This window comes from Scyliorhinus canicula, chromosome 4, assembly GCF_902713615.1.
Source record: "Scyliorhinus canicula chromosome 4, sScyCan1.1, whole genome shotgun sequence".
Lineage (NCBI taxonomy): Eukaryota > Metazoa > Chordata > Chondrichthyes > Carcharhiniformes > Scyliorhinidae > Scyliorhinus > Scyliorhinus canicula.
The window spans coordinates 77,505,329-77,529,509 of NC_052149.1; the positions used below are offsets into that span (position 1 = coordinate 77,505,329).

General features: G+C 46.8%; 1 protein-coding gene across 1 annotated transcript in view; it reads right to left on the minus strand.

The window, feature by feature from the left end:
• Positions 1 to 23,169, minus strand: part of scyl3 (SCY1-like, kinase-like 3) — a 60,399-nt gene extending 37,230 nt beyond the window's left edge. The window contains 6 exon segments of the mRNA XM_038794538.1: positions 271 to 382; positions 3,725 to 3,827; positions 10,777 to 10,833; positions 10,974 to 11,087; positions 18,923 to 19,108; positions 22,913 to 23,169. Of these exon segments, the coding sequence (XP_038650466.1) occupies positions 271 to 382; positions 3,725 to 3,827; positions 10,777 to 10,833; positions 10,974 to 11,087; positions 18,923 to 19,108; positions 22,913 to 23,077 (737 nt within the window). The 5' untranslated portion in view covers positions 23,078 to 23,169.
• Positions 23,170 to 24,181: the final 1,012 nt, after the last annotated feature.

The window sequence follows — 24,181 nt, forward strand, 5'->3', positions numbered from 1 at the left end:
CGTCTCTTTGCCACACTGAAGATGGATGTTTGCGTTGGCAGGTTGAAGATTTGATAGCATCAGTAGCCAATCAGGTACACAATCCCCAGATTCACAGATACATATGTACTTAAAGTTTTCAATTGGATCTCATGAGACACGATAGCACAACTATTTTCTAATTACTTGCTGTTTTATATTGTTAAGCAGCAATAGTTCTAAACGTCAATTCACATCCCTTAGACTATACCGATCTTTACTAAGGTGGAACCTAGAGATGTCTTCACTTACCTAAAGAACTCATGAGATAGCAAGCTCTGTAAAGATGACCGTTGCATAGGATCGGAGTTTAAGAGAGCAACTTTTAAGGTTTCATGAAAACTTGTCAGCAAATGCTCTGCAACTAGAGGATAGGCACATTAACGTTGAACCTTCACTCACTGCAACAATTTAACACACAAACGTGATTCTGCACACTGATGCACAGAAGTCAGTGCGAGTAGCTTCTGAAGAACCAAACAGCAGATTTTCACAATAGTTTACACACATTACCATTTATGAAGTAAAGTTCTTTCAGTCAAGCAACCATACAAATGTCTTATTTTTGCAGCTCAAGTTTTTTTCAAGCACATAGTGGTCAATAAACCTGATTTAAAGAATTAGAAAAAATATTCGATGTGTTTTGGGACAAAATGTCAACTGCTGATATCTGACTCCATACAATGTCAGTGTTCATAACATTGTCATCAGTATCCTGTTCAACATTCATCCGACCCACACAGTCTCCTATAAAAAGCTTCAAACGCCCCATACACCCCCTCCGGACTCGCCCCTAACTACTACCTTGAGTGCCTCCCACAGTGTGGCAGCTACAATCTCCCCAATGTCGTTCAACTCCACATAGTCGCAAATGGCAGCCCTCACCCGCTCACACCCCCCTTATCTACTAACAGCCCCACATCCATCCTCCACTGTAGCCACCTGCAAATCCACCCAATGCGGCGCGTGGTCAGAAGCCACAATCGGCAGGTTGAGTCGGCCAGCAGCGCCTTGTCCATCGCAAAAATTCGATCCAGAAGTACACCCGATGCACATGTGAGAAGTATGAAAACTCCTTTGTCCTCAGCCTCCCAAACCTCCACGGGTCCATGCCAAGCCCCTCATTCCCCATGAACCTGCACCCCACCCCCCACCCTCAATACCTACTCCCCAGATCGGCCACAATGATCCCCACCTCAAAAGCCACCCTATTAACCAACACCCCCCCCCCCCCCTTCAGCCTCGTCTGAACTCCACAGCTTCAGGTGCATCTCCTGCAAAAACATAATATCCGCCTTCAGACTCTTTGGTGTTGGGGGTCTCCCTGCTCCCCTGATCAGCCATACCCCTTTTTAAGCCAGCCCCAGCCGGTGTTGCGTGCCCCTCCAGGCCCACCCTCAGATGTCCGCCGCCATCTCTCCCTTCCCAACTGCGCCACACCAACCAGACCCATGTCAGCAACCACCAACATAACAAACCCCCCCCCCACACACACACACACACACACACACACACACACACACACACACACCTCCTGGCAACCCCCCACTTTACTCCCACCCAGCTAGCATGGTGGCCCCACCCGAGGTCTCAGACTTCCCCTCATCCCTCCAGTACACCCCTCACCCCCAATCCTCCCAACCAAAGAGAACCAAAAGGCTCCTTCACCATCACCAATCCCCCGTTGAAACCCACCCCAAATTGCCCAGTCCATGTGCCCCACAATAAATACAAAACTTCTCTCCAAAGTTCACACTCCGCCCAGTCCATGGTCCCTACTGGCTTCTCTGGTGAATCAAAATAAAATGGCTGCTTTTCATGCATCACCCACAAGTAGGCAGGGTACAAAATCCAAAATTCACCCCCTTCTTAAAAAACCTTTATCCCGTTGTGTCTGGTCCTCCTCTTCGTCAGCTCCACACCCAGGTCCTGGTAAAACCTCTGCTCACTCCCTTCCCAGGTGCATTTCTTGGTCAGCTTCGTCCACTTCAGAATTTTTTTTTGTACAAAAATCATTCAGCCGCATCACCATCACCCTCAGCAGTTCCCCCACCTGGGGCCTCCTCCTCAGCACCCTGTGTACCTGATCCACCTTGAGAGGCCGGTCAAAGGCCCCTCCCCCATCAACTACTCCTGCATGTTCGGCACATGCTTGGCAGTCTCCACTCCCTCAATGTCCTCAGGTATCCTGACAATCCTCAAATTCTGCCTCCTGGAGTGGTTCTGGAGGTCCTCCAATTTTGGTTTGAACCTTTTCTGGCTGCTCAACATCAATCCATCTCCACCTCCAGCAAGGTCAGCCGGCCCTCATGCTCCACCGCCGACTCCTCCACCTTCTGGATCGCCAGGGCCTGAGCCTCCTGCCTCTGTTCCACCCGCTTGATCGCCACCCTGAGCGGCTCCACTATCTTGGCCAAATTCTCCAAAGCCTCTTGCCTCTGCTGCTGGAATGTATTATTCAAAAACGTCACCAGCTGCTCAGTCAACCACCAGGTGGGCAATGCTGCCCCCTTGCCTTCTGCCATCTTCAACTGTGGCACACCATGAAAACTTTCCAACTCCAGCTGCTCTCTCTATCTCATGGCACTACTCGTCTGCTGATCCATACATCAGCCTCACCAGAGGAATATTACCTTCCCTGGGCACTCTTGGACCTTTTGCCCTCAAACACCACAGCATTCGGTGGGAAACAACCAAAAAAATCCATCGTGAGTGGGAGCCACCAAACGTACAACCACTCCCTCCATGGTCGCCACCAGGAGTCTGGCTCCGAGGGGGCTTGACAGGATAAATGCTTCTTCTTGTGGTAACCTAGTTCTGGGGCACAATTTAAAAATGAGTGGTTTTGTGGTTAAGATTGAAATGAGGGGCAACACTGTGGCGCAGTGGGTTAGCACTGCTGCCTCACGGCGCCGAGGTCCCAGCTCCGGGTCACTGTCCGTGTGGAGTTTGCACATTCTCCCAGTGTTTGCGTGAGTTTCACCCCAACAATCCAAAGATGTGCAGGGTAGGTGGATTGGCCATGCTACATTGCCCCCAAATTGGAAAAAATTAATTGGACACTCTAAATTTATATTAAAAAATTATGTTCTGTTAGGGGAATAAAATATTAAATGCTGTAAAATGTTTACTGCTGCACAGATGTGCAACAATTAAGCTGTTTGAATTATATTACTCTAGGTTCACCTAATGATGATGAATTCAGTTGCCTCCTGTCACCCAATGTCTTTCGTGAACATGTGATCCCGATTCTGTTGAAACTTTATAGTATGCGAGAGGAACATGTGCGAATGGTATTACTATCTCACCTGGACACTTATGCAGGAATTTATTTTCTCAGTCAATGGACGCTGGGTTATTGAACATATTCAAGGCTAGGGTAGACAGATTTTTGACCTACATGGGAGTTGAAGATTATGGGAAGATAGGCAGGAAAGTGAAGATCACAATCAGATCCAGTTATTATCTGACTGAATGTCAGGAGAGCCAATGGGCTGAATGGCGTATTCCTGCTCCTAGGAATTTCTTACAATATTATAAAAATAAGCTATATCTAATATAGCAGTGAAACATCTAAAAGCAAAAACTCAAGAAAAATAATTACTTGAATTGACCGGAGTGTTTCCCTGGTATGTTGACAATCATCAGCTATATAATTGTAAATATTGTGTATGGTCACAGAAACTTGCAGCATGAAAACTCTTACCCACATCATTAAGCAATGGAAGGAGTTTCTCAACCATCATCCCAAACGAGTAAGCATCTCGAGCATGTCCATGCATATCAGGAAGCATCTGAAAACCTGCAGACTGAATTGGACAAAATAAGTTTGCAACAACCGTTTGCTTTTGCTAGTACATGTTGCTCCCCTCAGTTATATCCGATGCCCAATCTCCTGAGTGACACTGAAATCTGATACCCGAGACAAAGCAAGTACTTTACTACATGAGCAATGTTCAATAATGGCACACATTACATTCCTAACAGCCTAACAACACACACTGGGAATATACTAAATATCTGTTACAAGATCTAAGCATTTATTTTGTGATGTATTGAACAACAACCCAACTTCTGAGTTTTAACAAAGGGGTTGCATTCAAATATTAACTGCTCAGTTCTCTCAACGTGTTGCTTGACTTCCTGAGTGATTTCAGAATTTTCTGCATTGGGTTTCAGAATGATAGTATCTGCAGATTTGTGCTTTTTAAATGTTAGAAGATTGATACACCAATCAAATGAAAAGCAACCGCACTGCACCACAGCTGTTAAAACTCAAAAGTATGCAATTTGTGCCTTATATTATCTTGTTTTGGTTACAAGAATTAGCTTAATCCTTAGTCTCAGTGCCATAATTTAATTCATTCAATCTTTTTCCTGTATCTTCTGACATTGCTTCCTGTGGAACTGTACTCAAGTAGCTTCCTTTGTCTTCTGCTTTCCCAGTACATTTCTTTGCGAACACTGTCTTGAAGAATGATATTGAGACTTGTTTAGTTGCAGTGTTATATTGTTTTTTAAAATTTGCAAATAAGAGGCAATTTAGCGTGGCCAGTGCACCTGCCGCGCACATCCTTTGGGTTGTGGGGGTGAGACCGGGGGCCAGAATCGAACCGTGGCACCGCGAGGCAGCAATGCTAACCACTGTGCCACCATGCCGCCCATGGAGTGTTATATTGTTAGTAAAGAAGTGCAATGTCTAGTGACATACTAAACAGATCAGGAAAATCCACAGTGAATTCCTTATTTCTGACGAGTAAGTGTTTTCAACTGAAATATATGGATTTGTCTGGCCTCAGCATCCTCAGGATCAGGAGGACAGTACGAGAGGATGGGAGTGGTGAGAGGAAGGTGTGCAGGGCACAGAATGGTAAATGCATGCATTTGTGGATGTCCAAACTGAGTTTCGTTTTGTTGTGATAGTCAGTCAAACCGTCAACAATTACCATGTAGGCCCATTCTTTACAGATCACGACTTGGGCAAGAGGGTTGGGAGAAGGTGGGGAGGGGAACTGATGGTTGAAAGGGGCTAATGGAAAGAAAAGAAAACAAAGGGAACGAACCAAAAAACATAAACTAAACTAAATCGGCCAGACAAAAAAAATATTTTTAATAAGTAAAATTAAAATCTGAAGCCTGAGGAAGACCTGAGCCAGCGAGAACATGAGAGCAGAAGGGCAGGGGAAGCGAGAATAACCGCAGGGTAAGGAACAGCAGCGTAAAGAGAGGAAGAGAGACAGATGGCTGGAGGAAAAGAAAAACACCAAAGTGATAAATAGATGATTTGGAGTTGGGGACCAAGTGCAATGTTTACAAGTTTTCAGACGACACTAAGGCGAGTTGTAAAGCAAAAAGTGCAGAGGATACTGGAAGTCTACAGACGGATTTGGATAGGTCAAGTGAATGGGCTAGGGTCTGGCAGATGGAATACAATGCTGACAAATGTGAGGTTATCCATTTTGGTAGGAATAACAGCAAAAGGGTTATTATTTAAATGAGAAAATATTAAAACATGCTGCTGTGCAGAGACACCTGGGAGTCGCAAAAAGTTGGTTTACAGGTGCAACAGGTGATTAAGAAGGCAAATGGAGTTTTGTCCTTCATTGCTAGAGAGATGGAGTTTAAGACTAGGGAGGTTATGCTGCAATTGTATAAGGTATTAGTGAGGCCACACCTGGAGTATTGTGTTCAGTTTTGGTCTCCTTACCTGAGAAAGGACGTACAGGCACTGGAGGGTATGCAGAGGAGATTCACTAGGTTAATCCCAGAGCTGAAGGGGTTGGATTACGAGGAGAAGTTGAGTAGACTGGGACTGTACTCGTTGGAATTTAGAAGGATGAGGGGGGATCTTATAGAAACATATTAAATTATGAAGGGAACAGATAGCGGGCAGGCTGTTTCCACTGGCGGGTGAAAGCAAAACTAGGGGGCATAGCCTCAAAATAAGGGAACGTAGATTTAGGACTGAGCTTAGGAGGAACTTCTTCACCCAAAGGGTTGTGAATCTCTGGAATTCCTTGCCCAATGAAGCAGTTGAGGCTCCTTCATTAAATGTTTTTAAGATAAAGATAGATAGTTTTTTGAAGAACAAAGGGATTAAGGGTTATGGTGTTCGGGCCGGAAAGCGGAGCTGAGTCCACAAAAGATCAGCCATGATCTCATTGAATGGCGGAGCAGGCTCGAGGGGCCAGATGGCCCACTACTTCTAATGTTCTTATGAAGGGACGGCGAGACGCAAGGAGCAGCAGCAGCATGGAACAGCACAGGAGCGGCGGACGCGCAAGCAGACGGCCCCACGAGACGAGACGGAGTTTCGGGCGAGCCTGGAAGGGGAAAGGATGGCGGACCAATCAGCGGAGCGGGAGCAGACGCAGCAACCAGCATCCCCCGCACAGGGGGAAGAGTGGAGAAACATGATAAAAGAGGAGCTAAGCACCAGAAAGGAGGCACTTAGGTCGGAGCTCCGCACAATGATGAAGGAGGTGCTGGCGGAGACAACGCACAAAATGCAGCAGACCACTGAAGGCCTGGGAAGGAAAGTGGAGGCGCAGGAGAGAGCGATTCTGGAGTTGGAGAGGGCCGCCTCAGATCAGAGCAACAGAGTGATAGTTCTGGGAGCAGAGGTGAAAAGGTTGGTAATGTCCCAGGGGAGCCTTCGAGGGAAAGTGGAGGACCAGGAAAATAATCTAGAATATTAGAATAGTGGGTCTGCCAGAGGGGACAGAGGGCAGAGACCCAACAGGCTACATCGCCAACATGCTGGGTAAGCTAGTGGGAAGGGAGGAATTTAAAAAACCCCAGAAATAGACAGGGCGCACAGGTCACTCCGACCTGAGCCCAAAGCCGGGGAACAGCCCAGAGCGATTGTCACAAGGTTCCAAGACCGGGAGAAAATCCTAGTGTGCCTGGCAAACGAAATCAAACACATGGGAAGGGAAGAACACAAGGGTGTATCAGGACATTGAGGTGGACCTGGCCAACAGAAGATCCAAATTCAACAAGGCAAAAATCAGCACTCTATAAAAGCAAGGTGAAGTTTGAGACGTTATTCCTGGCCAAACTCTGGGTAACGTTTAAGGTGGAGAGAGGTGTATTTTAACACCCCAGAGGTGACTGATGAGTTTGTTAGATCGAACAAACTGGAGCGGAGAAGCCGCAACCGCCATAAAAGTCATGGGGACAAAAAAAGAAAGGGAAAATCGGAACAAAGAGCGGAGAACAGACCGCAAACAAGGACAATAAGATCATGAACTGTGCACGTGTTTTATGTTTTGTGCAGGACTGTGCTGCCTCATTTCCGGGCTTGTCTCCTCTCTCAATGCGATTGGGGGGGGGGGGGGGGGGGTGGCACGCGCGGGCGGCGGCGGCGAGGGAAATGAGGGCGAGAAAAGCAGACTGGAGGGCAGGACAAAAGTCAGCAGGAGAAGGTTAAGCGAGGCCAGAGCTGGGCAAATACTGGGAGGAGGGCCAGGAAGGGAGGGCAGAAAGGAAGGAGGGCCGTGGCACGTCTCTCAGGGGAGAGGGAACGCCTGGCACAAGGAGGGCGGGGACAGAAGGGAGAGGGAACCAAAGGGATTGGGGGCGTGTTGGGGGGGGGGCATAGTCTTCGCCCACTTAAGAAGTCTAAAAGCAGACATTATCTATCTACCAGAGACGCACCCGAGGGAGAAGGACCAACTGCTAGTAAGGAAGGGCTGGGTGGGACAGACATACCATTATGCTACAGGACGAGGGCTAAGGGAGTAGCAATATTAATTTGCAAGAGGAAGAAGTTTACGGAAACCAAGACAGTTACGGACCCAGAGGGACGGTATGTCATGGTCAGCGGTGTCCTGGAAGGGGCACCGATCGTACTGGCAAATGTGCACGCTCCCAACTGGGACGTCACAGAATTCATAAAGAAGACCATGGCGGAAATCCCCATGACGCACACCGACTGATTATGGGGGGAGGCGACTTTAACTGCTTGCTGGACCCTCTGACCGACCGATCAAACCCCAGAACGGGGAAAAATCTGGCATGGCTAGGGAGCTAGGAGCCTTCATGGAACAGTTGGGGGCGGTGGACCCATGGAGGTTCCTGCACCCGGGAGAAAAGAAGTTCTTGTTCTTTTCGAAGGTGCACAAGGTATACACCCGTATCGACTTCTTTGCAGTGGGGAAATCGGTGCTTCCAGGGATCACAGGAACGGAATGCTCCGCGGTTGTTCTCTCCGACCATGCTATACGGATGCGAGGTTGGAGACAGGTCAGGCCCAGCACCCCAAGTGGAGGCTGGACACAGACCTCCTGGTCGACAAGGCCCCTGCCAAAAAATATCACGGGCCATAGGCGACTACTTTAGTAACGACACTCGCCCTCCACGTTTTGGGAGACACTGAAGGCCGTGATTAGAGGAAAGATCATAGCCTACAAGGCAAGCAGTGATAGGGAAGAGAGGGTGGCCAGGCAACAGCTAGTGGACGCCATTCTCGAAGTCCCCGACTGTGGGCTGCTGGCGGAGAAGAAAAAGCTGCAAATGGACTTTAACCTACTAACCGCTAGGAAAGCAGAGTACCAACTCCGCCGACACGGGGGACCGTCTACGAACACGGAAACATGGCTGGCCGTCTATTGGCTCACCAGCTGAGAATGCAGGCAGCCACGAGGAAAATAGGGCACGTTAAGGATAACAGGGGCAGACTGGTAACAGAGCCAAAGGAGGTCAATCGAGCATTTTAGACCTTCTACTGTGGACTGTACACATCCGAGCTCCCCAATGGGGACGCGGGGATGAAACAGTTCCTAGACAGACTGGAACTACCAGTTGTGGGGGAAGACAGACGGGTGGAACTGGAAGCACCGACAGACCTGGGAGAAATCATGGAGAGCATCAGCTCCATGCAGGTGGGGAAGGCACCAGGACCTGACGGGTTCCCGGCAGACTTCTACAAAGAATTTGCATCAGTCCTGGCCCCACAACTAAAGGACATGTTCACGGACTCACTGGCAAGGGGCACCCTGCCCCCACGCTAGCGTAGGCCACAATCTCACTGAAACCCAAAAAAGACAAAGACCTGACGGAATGTGGATCTTATAGACCCATTTCGCTGCTGAACGTGGATACAAAAATACTCGCAACGGTCCTGGCCAAAAGGCTGGGTACTAGAGGTGGTCGCCAATGACCAAACAGGCTTTATCAAGGGTAGGCGAACATCAGGCAGCTGCTGAATGTAATAATGACCGCCTCAGGAAGAGAACACCAGAGGTAATCGTCTCCTTGGACGCAGAAAAGGCCATGGATCTACCTCCTCGAGGTGCTAGAACGGTTTGGGCTAGGAGCGGGATTCACCGCCTGGGTGAGGCTCCTGTACAACGCCTCCAAAGCGAGTGTCCGAATTAACACCACCAGCTCTGAATATGTCCAGCTACAGAGAGGAACAAGACAAGGCTGCCCCTGTCCTCACTCTTGTTCGCACTAGCGATTGAACCCCTGGCAATAGCCCTGCAGGCGTGAAAAGCTGGAAGAGAATCTGGAGAGGAGACAGAGAGCACAGAGTCTCACTTTATGCAGATGACCTGCTCCTCTATGTCTCAAAGCCACAGGAGGGATTGAAGGCAATACTGCAAATACCGAAGGAGTTTGGAACCTTCTCGGGCTACAAATTTAACCTGGGCAAAAGTGAGGCATTCCCAGTGACCCCAAACAGGGGAGGGACAGAGCTGGAGGGGCTCCCGTTGAAAATGGTCCAGAACAGATTCCATTACCTGGGGATCCAAATAGCCAGAGACTGTACACAGATCCACAAGTGGACACTGACCAGCCTGGTGGAGGAAGTAAGAAAAGACCTTCAACGGTGGGGCTCATACCCACTCTCCCTGGCGGGGAGAGTGCAGACGATCAAGAAGAACGTACTGCCAAGGTTCCTCTTCCTGTTTAGATCCATTCCGATCTTCACCCGCAAGGCCTTTTTCCAAAACATAAACAGTGTAATCATGCCGTTAGTGTGTGGGGGGTAAGAACTAGAGATTCCCCAAACCGACACTGCAAAGAAGAAAAATCAAAGGGGGCCTGGCCTTACCAAACCTACAATACTACCACTGGGCAGCAACAGCACAAAGAGTGAGGGGATGGGTATAAGAACCCGACACTGATTGGGTACAAATGGAAGAGGTGTCCTGTAAAGGAACAACCCTCCAGGCCCTGGCTACAGCAGCACTCCCGTCTTCCTCAACACAATACACAACGAGCCCAGTGGTAGCGGCCACGATCAGAACGTGGACCCAGTTGAGACAACACTTGGGGATAACTAAAATGTCCCCCATGGCGGAAGGAAGGTGGGGAAACCATAAGAGAAGAGGAAAGGGGGGAAATTATACACCGACCGAGAGGGCAACGAAATGTACATAGAGTTAGTTAAATGAAGGATAAAATAAACCTCTCTGAACAGTAAAGTAAATTAGCGCAGCCAAGAAGAATGTAACGTATACACACAACAAAAGGGAAAAGCCAATAAAAAAGATTTTCAAAAAAAAAAAAGAAAGGGGCTAATGGTACTGTGAAACAATAGCTCAGGAGGAACAAGAGCAGAAAAGGGGGATAAATGGGGACAGGACGTGAAAAGCGCTTTTTCTTTTCTCCTCTGCTAATTGTCTTTTCAAGCAGGTCCATGCTTAAAAACAAGCTGCATTGAGTGCAGTGCTAACACACTTTGCTCTTTACCAGTGTAAATTCGATGCCAGAATTGTTCAGTGCTTGTATTCATAATTATGGACATACCTGCTCCTCAGGAGCAATACCACTCAAATCTCTCAATGACATGATGCTGGATAGGAACTGAAAGAAAAAAACAGCATATATAAAAACATTAAAATATTTTAAAGGAACTTACAGGAACTGTACAAATCAGGTTTCATTCTGGAACATTACGAAGTCACATTGTCTAAATGGAAGGGACCAAAATAAAAAATTCTCACCTCAGCTGAAGCTTGAGAGAACTGACACATGGACTCCATTCCTCCCAGCTTCCAGTGGCCATCCTCGCTTACAAACACAGACGAAATGCATACGTTATTGTGGCTCAGTTTACCCTGTGATACAAGAGACCAAATAATGTGCTTGGTAACATTTTAATTTGACTAATAAACATGATTTTCTACAGTATGCCTCTATGCATGGAGCTCTGCTTCTTGCGAAACGATTCCACCGATTTAAATAGCTAAACCATGCCATAAATGTCTGTGCGAAGTCCGCACGTTCTCCCTGTGTCTGCGTGGGTTTCCTCCGGGTGCACCGGCTTCCTCCCACAGTTTTTCCACACTTCTGCACCTGATCACTTATTCAGCACAGATCTCTGGTGCTTAATAGCTTTCTAACTTGCATCTTCGATGTTCGGAAAACTCTTATGAGAAGAGACATTTGAGTAATAAAGGAGAGAAAATGGCAAAGGAAGGATGAAACTCCATTGAAATGGGTCAGATACTTATGGACAAGCCCTCTGTATACACATGATCTGCTCAGACGAGGAGGAGCATAACAGGCATCTACAGACGCTGAAGGATGCCTTCGTACAAATGGGATATGGCATTCGACTCATCAATCGACAGTTCCAACGCACCACAGCAAAAACCGCACCGACCTCCTCAGAAAACAAACACAGGACACAACCGACAGAGTACCCTTCGTCATCCAGTACTTTCCGGAGCGGAGAAACTACGGCATCTTCTTCGCAGCCTTCCACACGTCATCGATGAAGATCTTGCCAAGGTCATCCCCACACCCCTACTTGCCTTCAAACAACCGCACAACCTCAAACAAACTATTGTTTGCAGCAAACTACCCAGCCTTCAGAACAGCGACCACGACACCACACAACCCTGCCATGGCAATCTCTACAAGACGTGCCAGATCATCGACATGGATACCACCATTACACGTGAGAACACCACCCACCAGGTACGCAGTACATACTCGTGCGACTCGGCCAACGTTGTCTACCTCATACGCTGCAGGAAAGGATGTCCCAATGCGTGGTACATTGGCGAGACCATGCAGACGCTGCGACAACGAATGAACGGACATCGCGCGACAATCACCAGGCAGGAATGTTCCCTTCCAATCGGGGAACACTTCAGCAGTCAAGGGCATTCAGCCTCTGATCTCCGGGTAAGCGTTCTCGAAGGCGGCCTTCAGGACGTGCGATAACGCAGAATCGCCAAGCAGAAACTTATAGCCAAGTTCCACACACGAGTGCGGCCTCAACCGGGACCTGGGACTCATGTCGCATTACATTCATCCTCCACCATCTGGCCTGGGCTTGCGAAATCCTACCAACTGTCCTGGCTAGAGACAATTCACACCTCCTTAACCTGGGGTTACCCCTATCTTTGGATCTGTAAAGATTTAATTACCTGCAAATGCTCGCATTCTAAGCATTGTCTGGCATCTTTAAATTGTCTATATATATGTTTCTGGAACCTACCTCTTCATTCACCTGAGGAAGGAGCAGTGCTCCGAAAGCTAGTGTTTGAATCAAACATGTTAGACTTTAACCTGGTGTTGTAAGACTTCTTACTATATCTTTTTACAGCCTCATGTCCTCTTCACAACTTAATCTCTTACCTATCTTTATCATCAGCAAATGTGCCAATCATCCCTTCAATTCCTTTATCCAAGTCACTTACAAAAAATGTGGACAATTGAAGTCCCATCACTGATCCATCTGGCAAACCACTCATTACATCTTGCCAACCTAAAAAAGACCCATTTATGCCTACTTTCTGCTTCCTGTCATCCAGCTAATCTCCTATGTATGTCAATACTATGAGTTTTTATTTCCTGCAGTAACCTTTGCTGTGGCAACTTTATCAAATGCCTTCTGTAAATCTAAGTGCAGTATAGCCACTGGTTCCCCTTTATCCACAGTACATGTTACTTCCTCAAGTTGGTTGAGCATGATTTCTCTTTCACAAAATCATGTTGACTCTGCCTGATCACCTTAAAATTATCAACGTGTCCAGGTATAAACATCTTCAACAACTAACATTATTCCTATGACAGACGTTACACCATCCAGCCTGCTGGTTCCTGCTTTCCATCTCTCTCCCCTTTTGAATAAGGGAGCTACATTCATTATCCAATCTAATGGAGCCTTCCCCAAATCTAGGGAATTTTGGAAAATTAAAACCAACACTTGGGAGTCAAACTGCTTTAAAACAAGGACATGTGAAGAATAAAAACATTGCCCAAGTGCCCAGGGAAACATGTTAAGCACTCCCTTGACACCAAAGCCTCATTCAAATGAGGCAACATCAAGACACTGAATCTAGCAAAACAGAACAGAAGGAAAAACTGTTCCATTAGCTGTCATCATACAAAGGTAACATTTGTAGTTGTTGTTAGCCAATCTCACAATTCCAGGTTATAATTGAAAGTATTCCTCAGGCGAAAATCCTTTTGATATATTCAAGAGGCGGCTGGATATAGCATTTGGGGAGAATGGGATCAAAGGCAGGATTAGGCTATTGAGTTGGATGATCAGCCATGATCGTGATGAATGGTGGAGCAGGCTCGAAGGGCCTAAAGGCCTCCTCCTGCTCAAATCTTCTATGTATCTATGTCGGTCAGGAGTGTGTTTGTCACTTACTACTCCAGTCTTCAGCCCCACTCAGCCAAAAGATAGGGTTGATACATGGCAAGTAACAATTTCATCACACAAACACCAGGTAACAACCAACAAGAAAAAAACCCAGCCAGTCCGGTGACCTTCAACACGACAATCATCGCTCAGTTCTCCATCAACACCATAAACTTAAATGGACCAGGTCTTCCCCTGCTGCAGCGATTGAGGCTACATGGGAGAGAGCTGATTGGTAAGTAATGGTTCAGGTCAGTAAGTCTTTACTACTTTTAACACTCATCACACGGAGATTTTCAAAGAGCGGGAACCAAGAGCGACACCTTTGGGCAGTGGGCTGAGTTTGAAAAACAATCGTTTGGCTGGTAAGTAACTGCTGATTTGCATTACCTACTCTATATTGCTACAGATTAAAGATAAAAAGAGAAATATTTTACAGATTAGAAAATCGAAAAGCCAGCTGAAAATTTTTAAAAATAAATTAAAATTAATTAAATAATAGAGATGCAGGACCAGGTGATGTGTTGTATCTGCATAATGTGGGAGCCCATTGTGGGTTCTAGTGAACACATTTGTCGCAAATGTTGGTTGCTTGAGGAACTGTAGCTCAGAGTTGATGACCTGGAGTCTGAACTTCGAACGTTGTGACACATCAGGGAAGGGGAGAGTGAGTTACCTGGACGCTGTGTTTCAAGAGACAGTCACACTCCTTAGAATAACTACCTTGAATTCAGCCCATGGTCAGGGACAGGAGGGTGTGACTATGAGTGCGGTAGGTAAAGGAATCAAGGTGGTAGTGTTGCAGGAACCTCAGCCGGAACCCGCAGGAACTTCTGCTGAAGGAATATGAGCAGCTAGGGGCCAAATTAAAACGCAGAACCAAAATGGTAATAGTCTCCAGATTACTACCTGAGCCACAAGCTAATTGGCACAGGGTCAATAGGTTTAAAGAGGGGAATGCGTGGCTCAAAATGCATGTGCGCGAAATGGGTTTGAATTCATGAGACATCGACACAAGTAATGGGGCAGGAGGGAGCTTTCCGATGGATGCTCTTCACCTTAATCATGCTGGGAGCAGATTCCTGGTGAATTGCATAGCCAGATGGGGCTTTAAACTAAATGGGGGGGGGGGGTTCAGTTGAACAGAAAATTAGAACGTCAAAATTAAAAGAGAAGGTAGAAGTGCAGGTTAATGATGGCGGGGGGGTTGGGGAGAGAATATAATAGGACAGAGTATGGAAAGTCGTAGGAATCCAACTTCAGGCATAGCAGATAAGGGTGACAACTATAAGGGGGGGTGGTCAACGCAGGACTGATGGTGTTGTACCTAGATACACGCAGTATACGAACCACGGTAAAAGAGCTTGTTGCGCACATTGAAATTAGTGGATACAGCGTTATGGGCATCACGGAGAGGTGGCACAAGGGGATCATGGACGGGATCTCAATATCCAAAGATATGCGTCCTATTGAAAGGACAGGCAGATGGACAGAGATGGCAGCGTTGTCTTGTTAGTATGAAATTAAATTAGCAAGAAGCGATTTAGAATCAGAAGGCATAGAATCTGTGTGGGTAGAGTTGAGAAATCGCAAAGGACACTTTGTCCGGAGGCAGGTTCCAAGTTTTCCTCACCTCCCCCCGAGGGGAGTACAGGATAAGGTAATGTCAAAAACTGGGTTTGGGGAGAGAAGGGTCTTGGAGATATACATGGAATTGATGGAGTGGGAAGGGGTCCCACCAGGGAGGTGAAGAGGAAGTGGAAGGGGATCTGGAAGTCGGACTATGGGAAAAGGCACTGAAGACAGTCAATTCTTCCTCGTTGTGTGCCAAGCTAAACCTGATCCAGTTCAAGATGGTTCATAGGGCCCACATGACGGTAGCCCGGATGAGTAGGTTTTTTGAGGAAGTGGAGGACAGGTGTGGGGTAAGCCCGGAGAATCATGTGCATATGTTCTGGGCGTGTCCGAAGTTGAGGGGATTCTGGCAGGGATTTGTGGACGTTATGTCAGAAGTCCTGCAAGGGAGGGTGACTAGTCCAGAAATGACAATATTTGGGGTATCGGGAGATCCGGGGGGTAAAATAAGGACAGGAAATCTAATATACGGGTAGTTAGGAGCCAAGGCAGGAGGCTAGTTGGGTATGTTGTTGTGATGTGGTTTCATGCATTGGGCCGCTAGGTTGTTTAGAATGTTAATTTGTTAAATTTGTTAAACTGAAAATTACAAATGCACAATAAAATATTTTCTAAAAAGAAAAAAGATCCCAATGAGGAGGAAACATGCCAAGAGGACGACAAGGCAACCATGACTGAATAGGGAAGTCAGGGACAGCATAAATCAAAAGAAAAAGCATACAATGTGGCAACAAGGAAGATGAAATAGCACTCTAAGCTAACTAGTGATATAAAAGAAGATTACAAGAGTTTTTTGATATATAAAAAGGTAAGAGAGAGACATTGGACCACTGGAAAATGAAGCTGTAGTAATAGGGAACAAAGAAATGGGAAATGATACAGTGTTGAGGAAGTGGGAGGCTGCAGAAGGACTTGGACAGGCTAGGAGAGTGGGAAAAGAAGTGACAGATGGAATACAATAGAGGCATACACTATTTTCTAAATGGGGAAAGGCTTCGAAAATCTGAAGCACAAAAGGACTTAGGAGTCCTAGTTCAGGATTCTCTTAAGGTGAACATGCAGTTCCAGTTGGCAGTTAGGAAGGCATTCGAGTCGAGAGGGCTAGAATACAAGAACAGGGATGTACTGTTGAGGCTGTACAAGGCTCTGGTCAGACCCCATTTGGAATATTATGAGCAGTTTTGGGCCCCGTATCAAAGAAAGGGTGCGCTGGCCTTGGAGGGCATCCAGAGAAGGTTCACAAGAAAGATCCCAAAATGAAGGGCTTGTCACACAAGGCGCTGTTTAGGACTCTGGCTCTGTACTCAATGAAGTTTAGAAGGATGAGGGGGGATCTCATTGAAACTTTCAGAATACAGGAGGCCCAGATAGAGAGAACATGGAGAAGATGTTCCAACCAGCAGGAGAGACTAGAACTCGAGGGTGCAGCCACAGACTGAAGAGATGATCCTTTAAAATGGAGATGAGAAGAAATTCATTCAGCCTATGGTGGTGAATCTGTGGAACTCATTGCCATAGAAGGCAGTGGAGGCCTTTAAGTCAGAGATAACATAAGAATTAGGAGCAGAAGTGGGCAATTCAGCCCATCAAGCCTGCTCTGCCATTCATCTGATCTCTTCCTCGTCTCAAATCCACCTCCCTCCTGGTCTTCAAATTCCTTTAACCTGTTTTCTATCAGAAATATATCTATCTCCTTCTTGAAAACATTTCAAGACTCAGACCCCACTGCACTATGGGGCAGCAAGTTCCACAAATTCACCACTCTGCGAGAAGTAGTTCCTCTTCGACTCAGTTCCAAACCTACCACCTCTCAACCTGGATTTGGATTTGTTTGTTGTCACATGTACCGAGATACAGCGAAAAATATTTTTCTGCGAGCTGCTCAAACAGACCATTTAGTACATGAAAAGAAAAGAAAAAGAAAAAACATAAAAGGTCAACACAAGGTCCACCATGTAAATACATAGACACCAGCATGGAGTGAAGCATACAGGAATGTAGTATTAATCAGGTCAGTCCATAAGAAGGTCGTTTAGGAGTCGGGTAACAGCGGGAAAGAAGCTGTTTTTGAGTCTGTTTGTGCGTGTTCTGAGACTTTTGTATGTCCTGCCTGATGAAAGAAGTTGGAAAAAGTAAGCCGGGTGGGAGGAATCTTTGATTATGCTGCCCACTTTCCCCAGGCAGCGGGAGGTGCAGATAGAGTCAATGGATGGAAGGCGATTTTGTGTGATGGACTGGGCTGTGTTCACGACTCTGAAGTTTGGTGAATAACAGGAAAAATCTGTAGATTGTATAGTTGATTGCTGGGAAGTATGTTTCCCTTGGTGTTTATTTACTGCAACATGTTTTGATACATGCTTGAAATAAAATACATTTAAGAAAAATAATCTCATCTCATAGGCAACCCTTTCATCCCCGGAATCAATCTGGTGAACCTCCTCTGAACTGCCTTCAATGCCACCACATCCGTACTTAAATAAGGAGACCAAAACTGGACATAATACTGCAGATGTGTCCTCACCAACACGCTATACAATTGCAACAACACTTCTCTACTTTTATACACCAGTCCTTTTGCAATAAACATTAACATTCCATTTGCTTTTTTAATTACGTGCTGAAGCTGCATACCGACTTTCTGCAATTCATGAACAAAGACACCCAGATCCCTCGGCACAGACACATTCGAATCTGCTTTCCATTTATTTTCTTTTTTCCGCCTTTCTAAAATAAATTGGAAGTACCCCACATGTTTTTTTTCCAAATAAGGGGCAATTTAGCGTGGCCAATCCATCTATCCTGAACATCTTTCGGTTGTGGTGGTGAGACCTATACAGACATGGGGAGAATGTTCAAACTCCACAGTGAACTGGGCCCAGACGAACCCGGGTCCCCAGTGCCATGAGACAGCAGTGCTAATCACTGCGCCACAGTGTCGCCCATCTGCTTTCTATTTAGATAATGATTTGCCTATTTTTTCAGCCAAAATAGATAACCTTACATTTATCCGCATTAAACTTCATCTGCAAACTTTTGACTCAATCTCTTAGCCTATTGATATCTGTAAAATCTTGATCATCTCTTCTGCCTGCTTTCCCACCTATTATTTTACTATCACCCATAACTTTTGCTATGCTATACTCTGTCCCTGCTTGCAGATCATTTATATAGATTGTGAACAGTGCAGATATAGATAGGTTCTTCTTGACTAATAGGGGGATTAGGGGGAGAAGGCAGGAGAATGGAGATGAGAAACATATCAGCCATGATCAAATGGTGGAGTAGGCTCCTATATCTTATGGTCTATAATAGAATACATCTAAAATTCCTACAATCATCACAATTAGAATATAGCTTTCCAACAAACGAGGCAATGATACTAACTGCTGTGGGCAGCAGGTTGGCGCAGTGGGTAGCTCTGCTGTCTCATGGCACCGAGGTCCCAGGTTCGATCCCGGCTCTGGGTCAGGTTTGTGTGGAGTTTGCACATTCTCCCCGTGTTTGCGTGGATTTCGCCCCCACAACCCAAAGATGTGCAGGGTAGGTGGATTGGGCATGCTAAATAGCCCCTTAATTGGAAAAAATGAATTGGGCACTCTAAAAAATTTTTTAAATTGATACTAACTGCTAACCTTCAATTCTTTTCATACTTACTCGGTCATGCAGGAAGATGAGTGCTTGCAGGATGTCAAAGATTCCCGCACATATCTCATCTGCAGAGACATCTTCAAGGACCATCTGAAGTGGCTGCACACGCTCAGTAACCAGGTGGATTCCATCGACTTCAACTGTGCTTGACAAGAACCTCAATAGGCAGGGGTGGCGTAAGGTTTTCAGATGCTGTATTATACAATGATGATACACTTTTTAAAACCACAAAACAACTACAGCAGATATCAGTTTAAGAGCAATAGATACTTCAAGTGTCACAAAACCAGTTTTGCTCCAACCGAAGACAGAGCTCACAGGTTTCTCAATGTGCGTTAATTTTACTGTGAATAAAAGAGGAAATGGTAATTACCTGCCAACTTTATAAGGAAGTTTTTAAAAATATTCTGTACACAAAGAAACTACAATATACTTCCTCGAAGTCTTCTGACGCCATTTATCTCAATTTGATTCTGACACCTCCATAGCTAAGTTACACTATGCAGTTTGCATCAAGGAAAATTAACAATATTCAAAAGACTGATCATCTCAAAACTTAAAACTGCTCCAACGAAAACTCATCAACCAAAAACACTACCTCACCCTCTCCACAGATGCTGCCAGGCCTGCTGAACATTTCCATCATTTTCAGTTTATATTTTAGAATTCCAACATCCGCAAAAACATTTTGTTTTTCTATGGTTACTTCAGTAAACTGCCAACAATAGGCCATTGATTTGCAGTCATGACTTGGAATAGATTTTAATTGGACTAAATATTATGTTTCTAATGACTCAATAATAAGCTTTTCCATTTTTTCTCTAACCAAATCGGTGACAGCTTGTCACAAAAAACATTCCTTCCCTTGTACCCAACTTGAAATCTTGCACTGTATGACCCAAGTTGCGATGGGAGTTAAATTCCACCCCAAGTTGTTGCTGGCGCATCCATTCATATACCTGGGCCCATATAGACTTTTGAGTCAAGTATCATTCCTTGCAGCTTAAATGGGGCAAACAGCAATGATGGAGCCAAGTCTTGGTTGCAACGGTAAAGTTATCAGAAAATATTACTGCAAAGTTCATTATGATTTTTTTCCCCCAAGGCCCGAGGTCCCAGGTTTGATCCCGGTCCCAGGTCTCTGCCAGTGTGGAGTTTGCACATTCTCCCCGTGTCTGCGTGGGTCTCATCCCCACAACCCAAAAGATGTGCAGAGTAGGTGGATTGGCCATGCTAAATTGCCCCTTAATTGGACAACAAAATAACTGGATACTCTAAACCCCCCCCCCGCTAAATCTTGGGTAGAGATCTTTCACCACAGTACAACTTGTTTTTGGCTCGGAAGATCAAGTACAAATTTGCACCAATGACTTGCAACACTTCCACGTACATTTTTGAAAATATACGTGGAAGTGATTTGGGATGACTGACGTACAGTTTTCTTTCAACCCATCCCTGGAAACACTAAGGCTCTGTCTATCGTCTCACCAGAATGGATCTGAGATTTTAAAAATTCAATGGAAATGGGGGATATAAACTCCAGCCCTATCACTCCATGGACAAGCACATTGGAAGCCCAGCATTGTCCAAGGGCGGCACGGCAGCGCAGTGGTTAGCACTGCTGCATCACAGCTCCAGGGTCCCAGGTTCGATTCCCGGCTTGAGTCACTGTCTGTGCGGAGTCTGCACGTTCTCCCCATGGGTTTCCTCCGGGTGCTCCGGTTTCCTCCCACAAGAGTAGAGTGCTCTTTACAAGGGCTGGTGCAGACTTGATGGGCTGAATGTCCTCCTTCTGTACTGTAAATTCTATGATTCTAAAATACTGGAAGTTTTTATTATTTTACTTCCTATTAATAAGGATAAATTTTAAATTGGCTGAAAATATCTCTGGTAAAATGCCACAAAAATAACTTTGGATAAGAAAATTTTAGGCTGTTCTGAAGTAGTATAATTCATAGGGTAGCCACATTCTGGTATCAGGCAGACTAATTGGTTTCCAGGGTGACACAGTGGCTAGCACTACTGCCTCACAGCATCAGGGACCCGGGTTCAATTTCGGCATTGGGTCACCGTCTGTGTGGAGTCTGCACTGTCTCCCTGTCTGTTTGGGTTTCCTCCAAGTGCTCCGGTTTCCTCCTAGTCCATAGATGTGCAGGTTGGGTGGATTGCCCATGATAAATTACCCTTTAGTCTCCAAAAGGTTAGGTGGGGATAAGGTGTGGGCCTCGGTAGGGTGCTCACTTGATAGGCAGAGTGGTCACCTTCTGTACTGTAAGGATTCTAAGACACAATCAGACATTCTGAATTGGTGTAAAAGTTTATCTAATTCCTCAATTTCCTCTATCTTCAGCATAGAAATCCACGTTACACCATTTTTAACGTCGTTATCTTAACACAATTATGTTTTGTTTAACGACATCCCTTCATCTGGATTGTTAACCTCATTCCATGCAAATCTTGCAAGGCTTTTATTGTTCCAGCATCTACACTTTTCACTTCAGGTCCTAATGTTTACAGTTCCATTTTAATTGTATATTGATGGTTCAGCAGGTGGTTGTTTCAATAAGGGAATTCCCCAAATGCCCTGGCCTATATCTATCCCTCAACAAACAACACTAAAATAGAACATCTCATCATTATCTCACTGTTGGTGGAATCTTGCTGTTTGCAAATTTCTTGTCATGTTTTCTTAATTCCAAGAGACTGCACTGCAAAACTTTGAAGCTGTGAACATATTCACTCTTGCTTTAATGCATCCCCTGACCTCCACCTCCTGCCTCCCACCCACCCTCTACCGCCCATTCCCAAGTCTCTCCCCTTGCCCACCACCCCCACTCTCTCACCTCCCTTTCTCCTTCTAAAACTTTACCTCTTGTTGGACTCCTCACTCTTGCTGCCTTCCCTCTCCACTGATCAACATCTCCAAGCACAACTCCTCATGCTCCCACACTCCACCCCCACTTACCTTCTCTCCCCACCCATCACATTTACCCCTTCCCACATTTGCCCTCTCCTCCTTTTCTGTCCCCCGCAATGCTCCACTTATACCTTTGTTTCTCGCTCATCCCCTCTCCATGACCCCACTCCTGGTTCCCCCCTCTCTTCCAAAGCCCCCTCTCTCCCCAACACCGCCACCCCCTCCCGGTCCTTCCCTCTAACCTCCGCTCTCATCTCACCCCCACTTGCCCCCTCCTCTAACCTCACCCCCAATCATCGCCCCCTCCTCCATCCGCACCCCCCTACTCACCATACCGCTCCTCCACACTCGCCGTAACTCTTCCTCCTCCAGCCTCATCTCCCACTCCCCACCTTCCCTCCTTGAGCCTCCCCCACACTAGCCACCCAAGCACTCCTCTAGCCTCACCCTCCCCTTGCCCACTTTCCCCCTCTCCCCATCCCTCCCCCTCTCCCTCTCCTCACACCCTCCCCCCTCCCTCCCTTGCCCACTCTCCCCCTCTTGCCCATGCTCCCCCCTCCCCCTCTTGCCCACTCTCCCCACTTGCCCATGCTCCCCCTCTTGCCCACTCTCCCTCTTGCTCACTCTCCCACCCTTGCCCACTCTGTCCCCCTCCCCACCCTTGCCCACTCTGTCCCCCTCCCCACCCTTGCCCACTCTGTCCCCCTCCCCACCCTTGCCCACTCTGTCCCCCACCCCACCCTTGCCCACTCTGTCCCCCTCCCCGCCCTTGCCCACTCTGTCCCCCTCCCCACCCTTGCCCACTCTGTCCCCCTCCCCACCCTTGCCCACTCTGTCCCCCTCCCCACCCTTGCCCACTCTGTCCCCCTCCCCACCCTTGCCCACTCTGTCCCCCTCCCCACCCTTGCCCACTCTGTCCCCCTCCCCACCCTTGCCCACTCTGTCCCCCTCCCCACCCTTGCCCACTCTGTCCCCCTCCCCACCCTTGCCCCCTCTCTCGTTCCCCTTACCCCCCTCTCTCATTCCCCTTGCCCCATTCTCTACCGTTCCCCCATTTAACGCTCCTCCCTCACCCTCACCTTGGCTGCCTTGTTGACCGCCTCCTCATTCCTCCGCTGATACACGAACACGGATACCGGTTGTCCTTCCTCCAACGCCGCCCGGTACACGTTGAGACCAGCGGGCAGAGTTACCGGCGTCTCTTCCAGCCGGCAGCTCCGGGCCGCGCTGCTCTCCGCCCCCATGGCTGCCCGTGTTCGGTGAGGGGGGGGGACCAAATTCACCGGGCAATCTTCAAACCCCAAACCTCCCAACAAAACCTGACCTCAAACTTCCGGCTAACCCGGAAGGACAGGTAGCTCCTCAGCGGCCAATCACGGCCCTGAGAGAAGACATGCGCAGTGCCAGAAGTGCTGCCTTGTCACCCTGCACTGTCAGTGACTGCTTCAGTAAAACTGCTGGCATTGACAGTGCCCTTTCTCTCCAGAAAGATCAAGGTCCCAACTGATGGTTTCTTGTCATCCTCACCCCTGTGACTGTTCCTTTATTCTCCCTTGTTTTCTTCCCTATTGAGAAAGTGGAAAACGTAAAATATGTTCAATGCCCAACTGCCAAGTGTCAAAAGATGTGAAGATTGGACTGGGGTGAGCACAGTAAGAAGTCTTACAACACCAGGTTAAAGTCCAACAGTTTTGTTTCAAACACTAGCTTTCGGAGCACTGCTCCTTCCTCGAGCAATGCTCCGAAAGCTAGTGTTTGAAACACAACTGTTGGACTTTAACCCGGTGTTGTAAGACTTCTTACAAGGGTCAAAAGAACAGGAATAGCCTAAATAGATAATTTATCACAATTTAAAAAAAAAACATTTAGAGTACCCAATTCATTTTTTCCAATTAAGGGGCAATTTAGCGTGGCCAATCCACCTAGCTTCCACATCTTTTGGTTGTGGGGGCGAAACCCACGCAAACACGGGGAGAATGTGCAAACTGCACACGGACAGTGACCCAGAGCCGGGATCGAACCTGGGACCTCGGCGCCGTGAGGCCGCAGTACTACCCCACTGCACCACCGTGCTGCCCCTTTAAGTTATCACAATTGATTCATGCAGCGTATCAGTGTAGAAGCATCTAGGCAGTAGAAAGAAGAAAAGACTGTATTCAATAGTTTGAATTTCTGGGAAAGCACGACAAATAATGCAACAAAACAGGAAAGACTAGAAGCTGAAGCAGAGTCTCCAATTCTACATTGTATGTCTACAGTGTTTTGGACCTGGTTTCCATTTGTCAGTATTTGGCAATAAAAGTTAGTTAATCTTAGTCACCTTAACAAAAGTATTTTTGCATATCCAA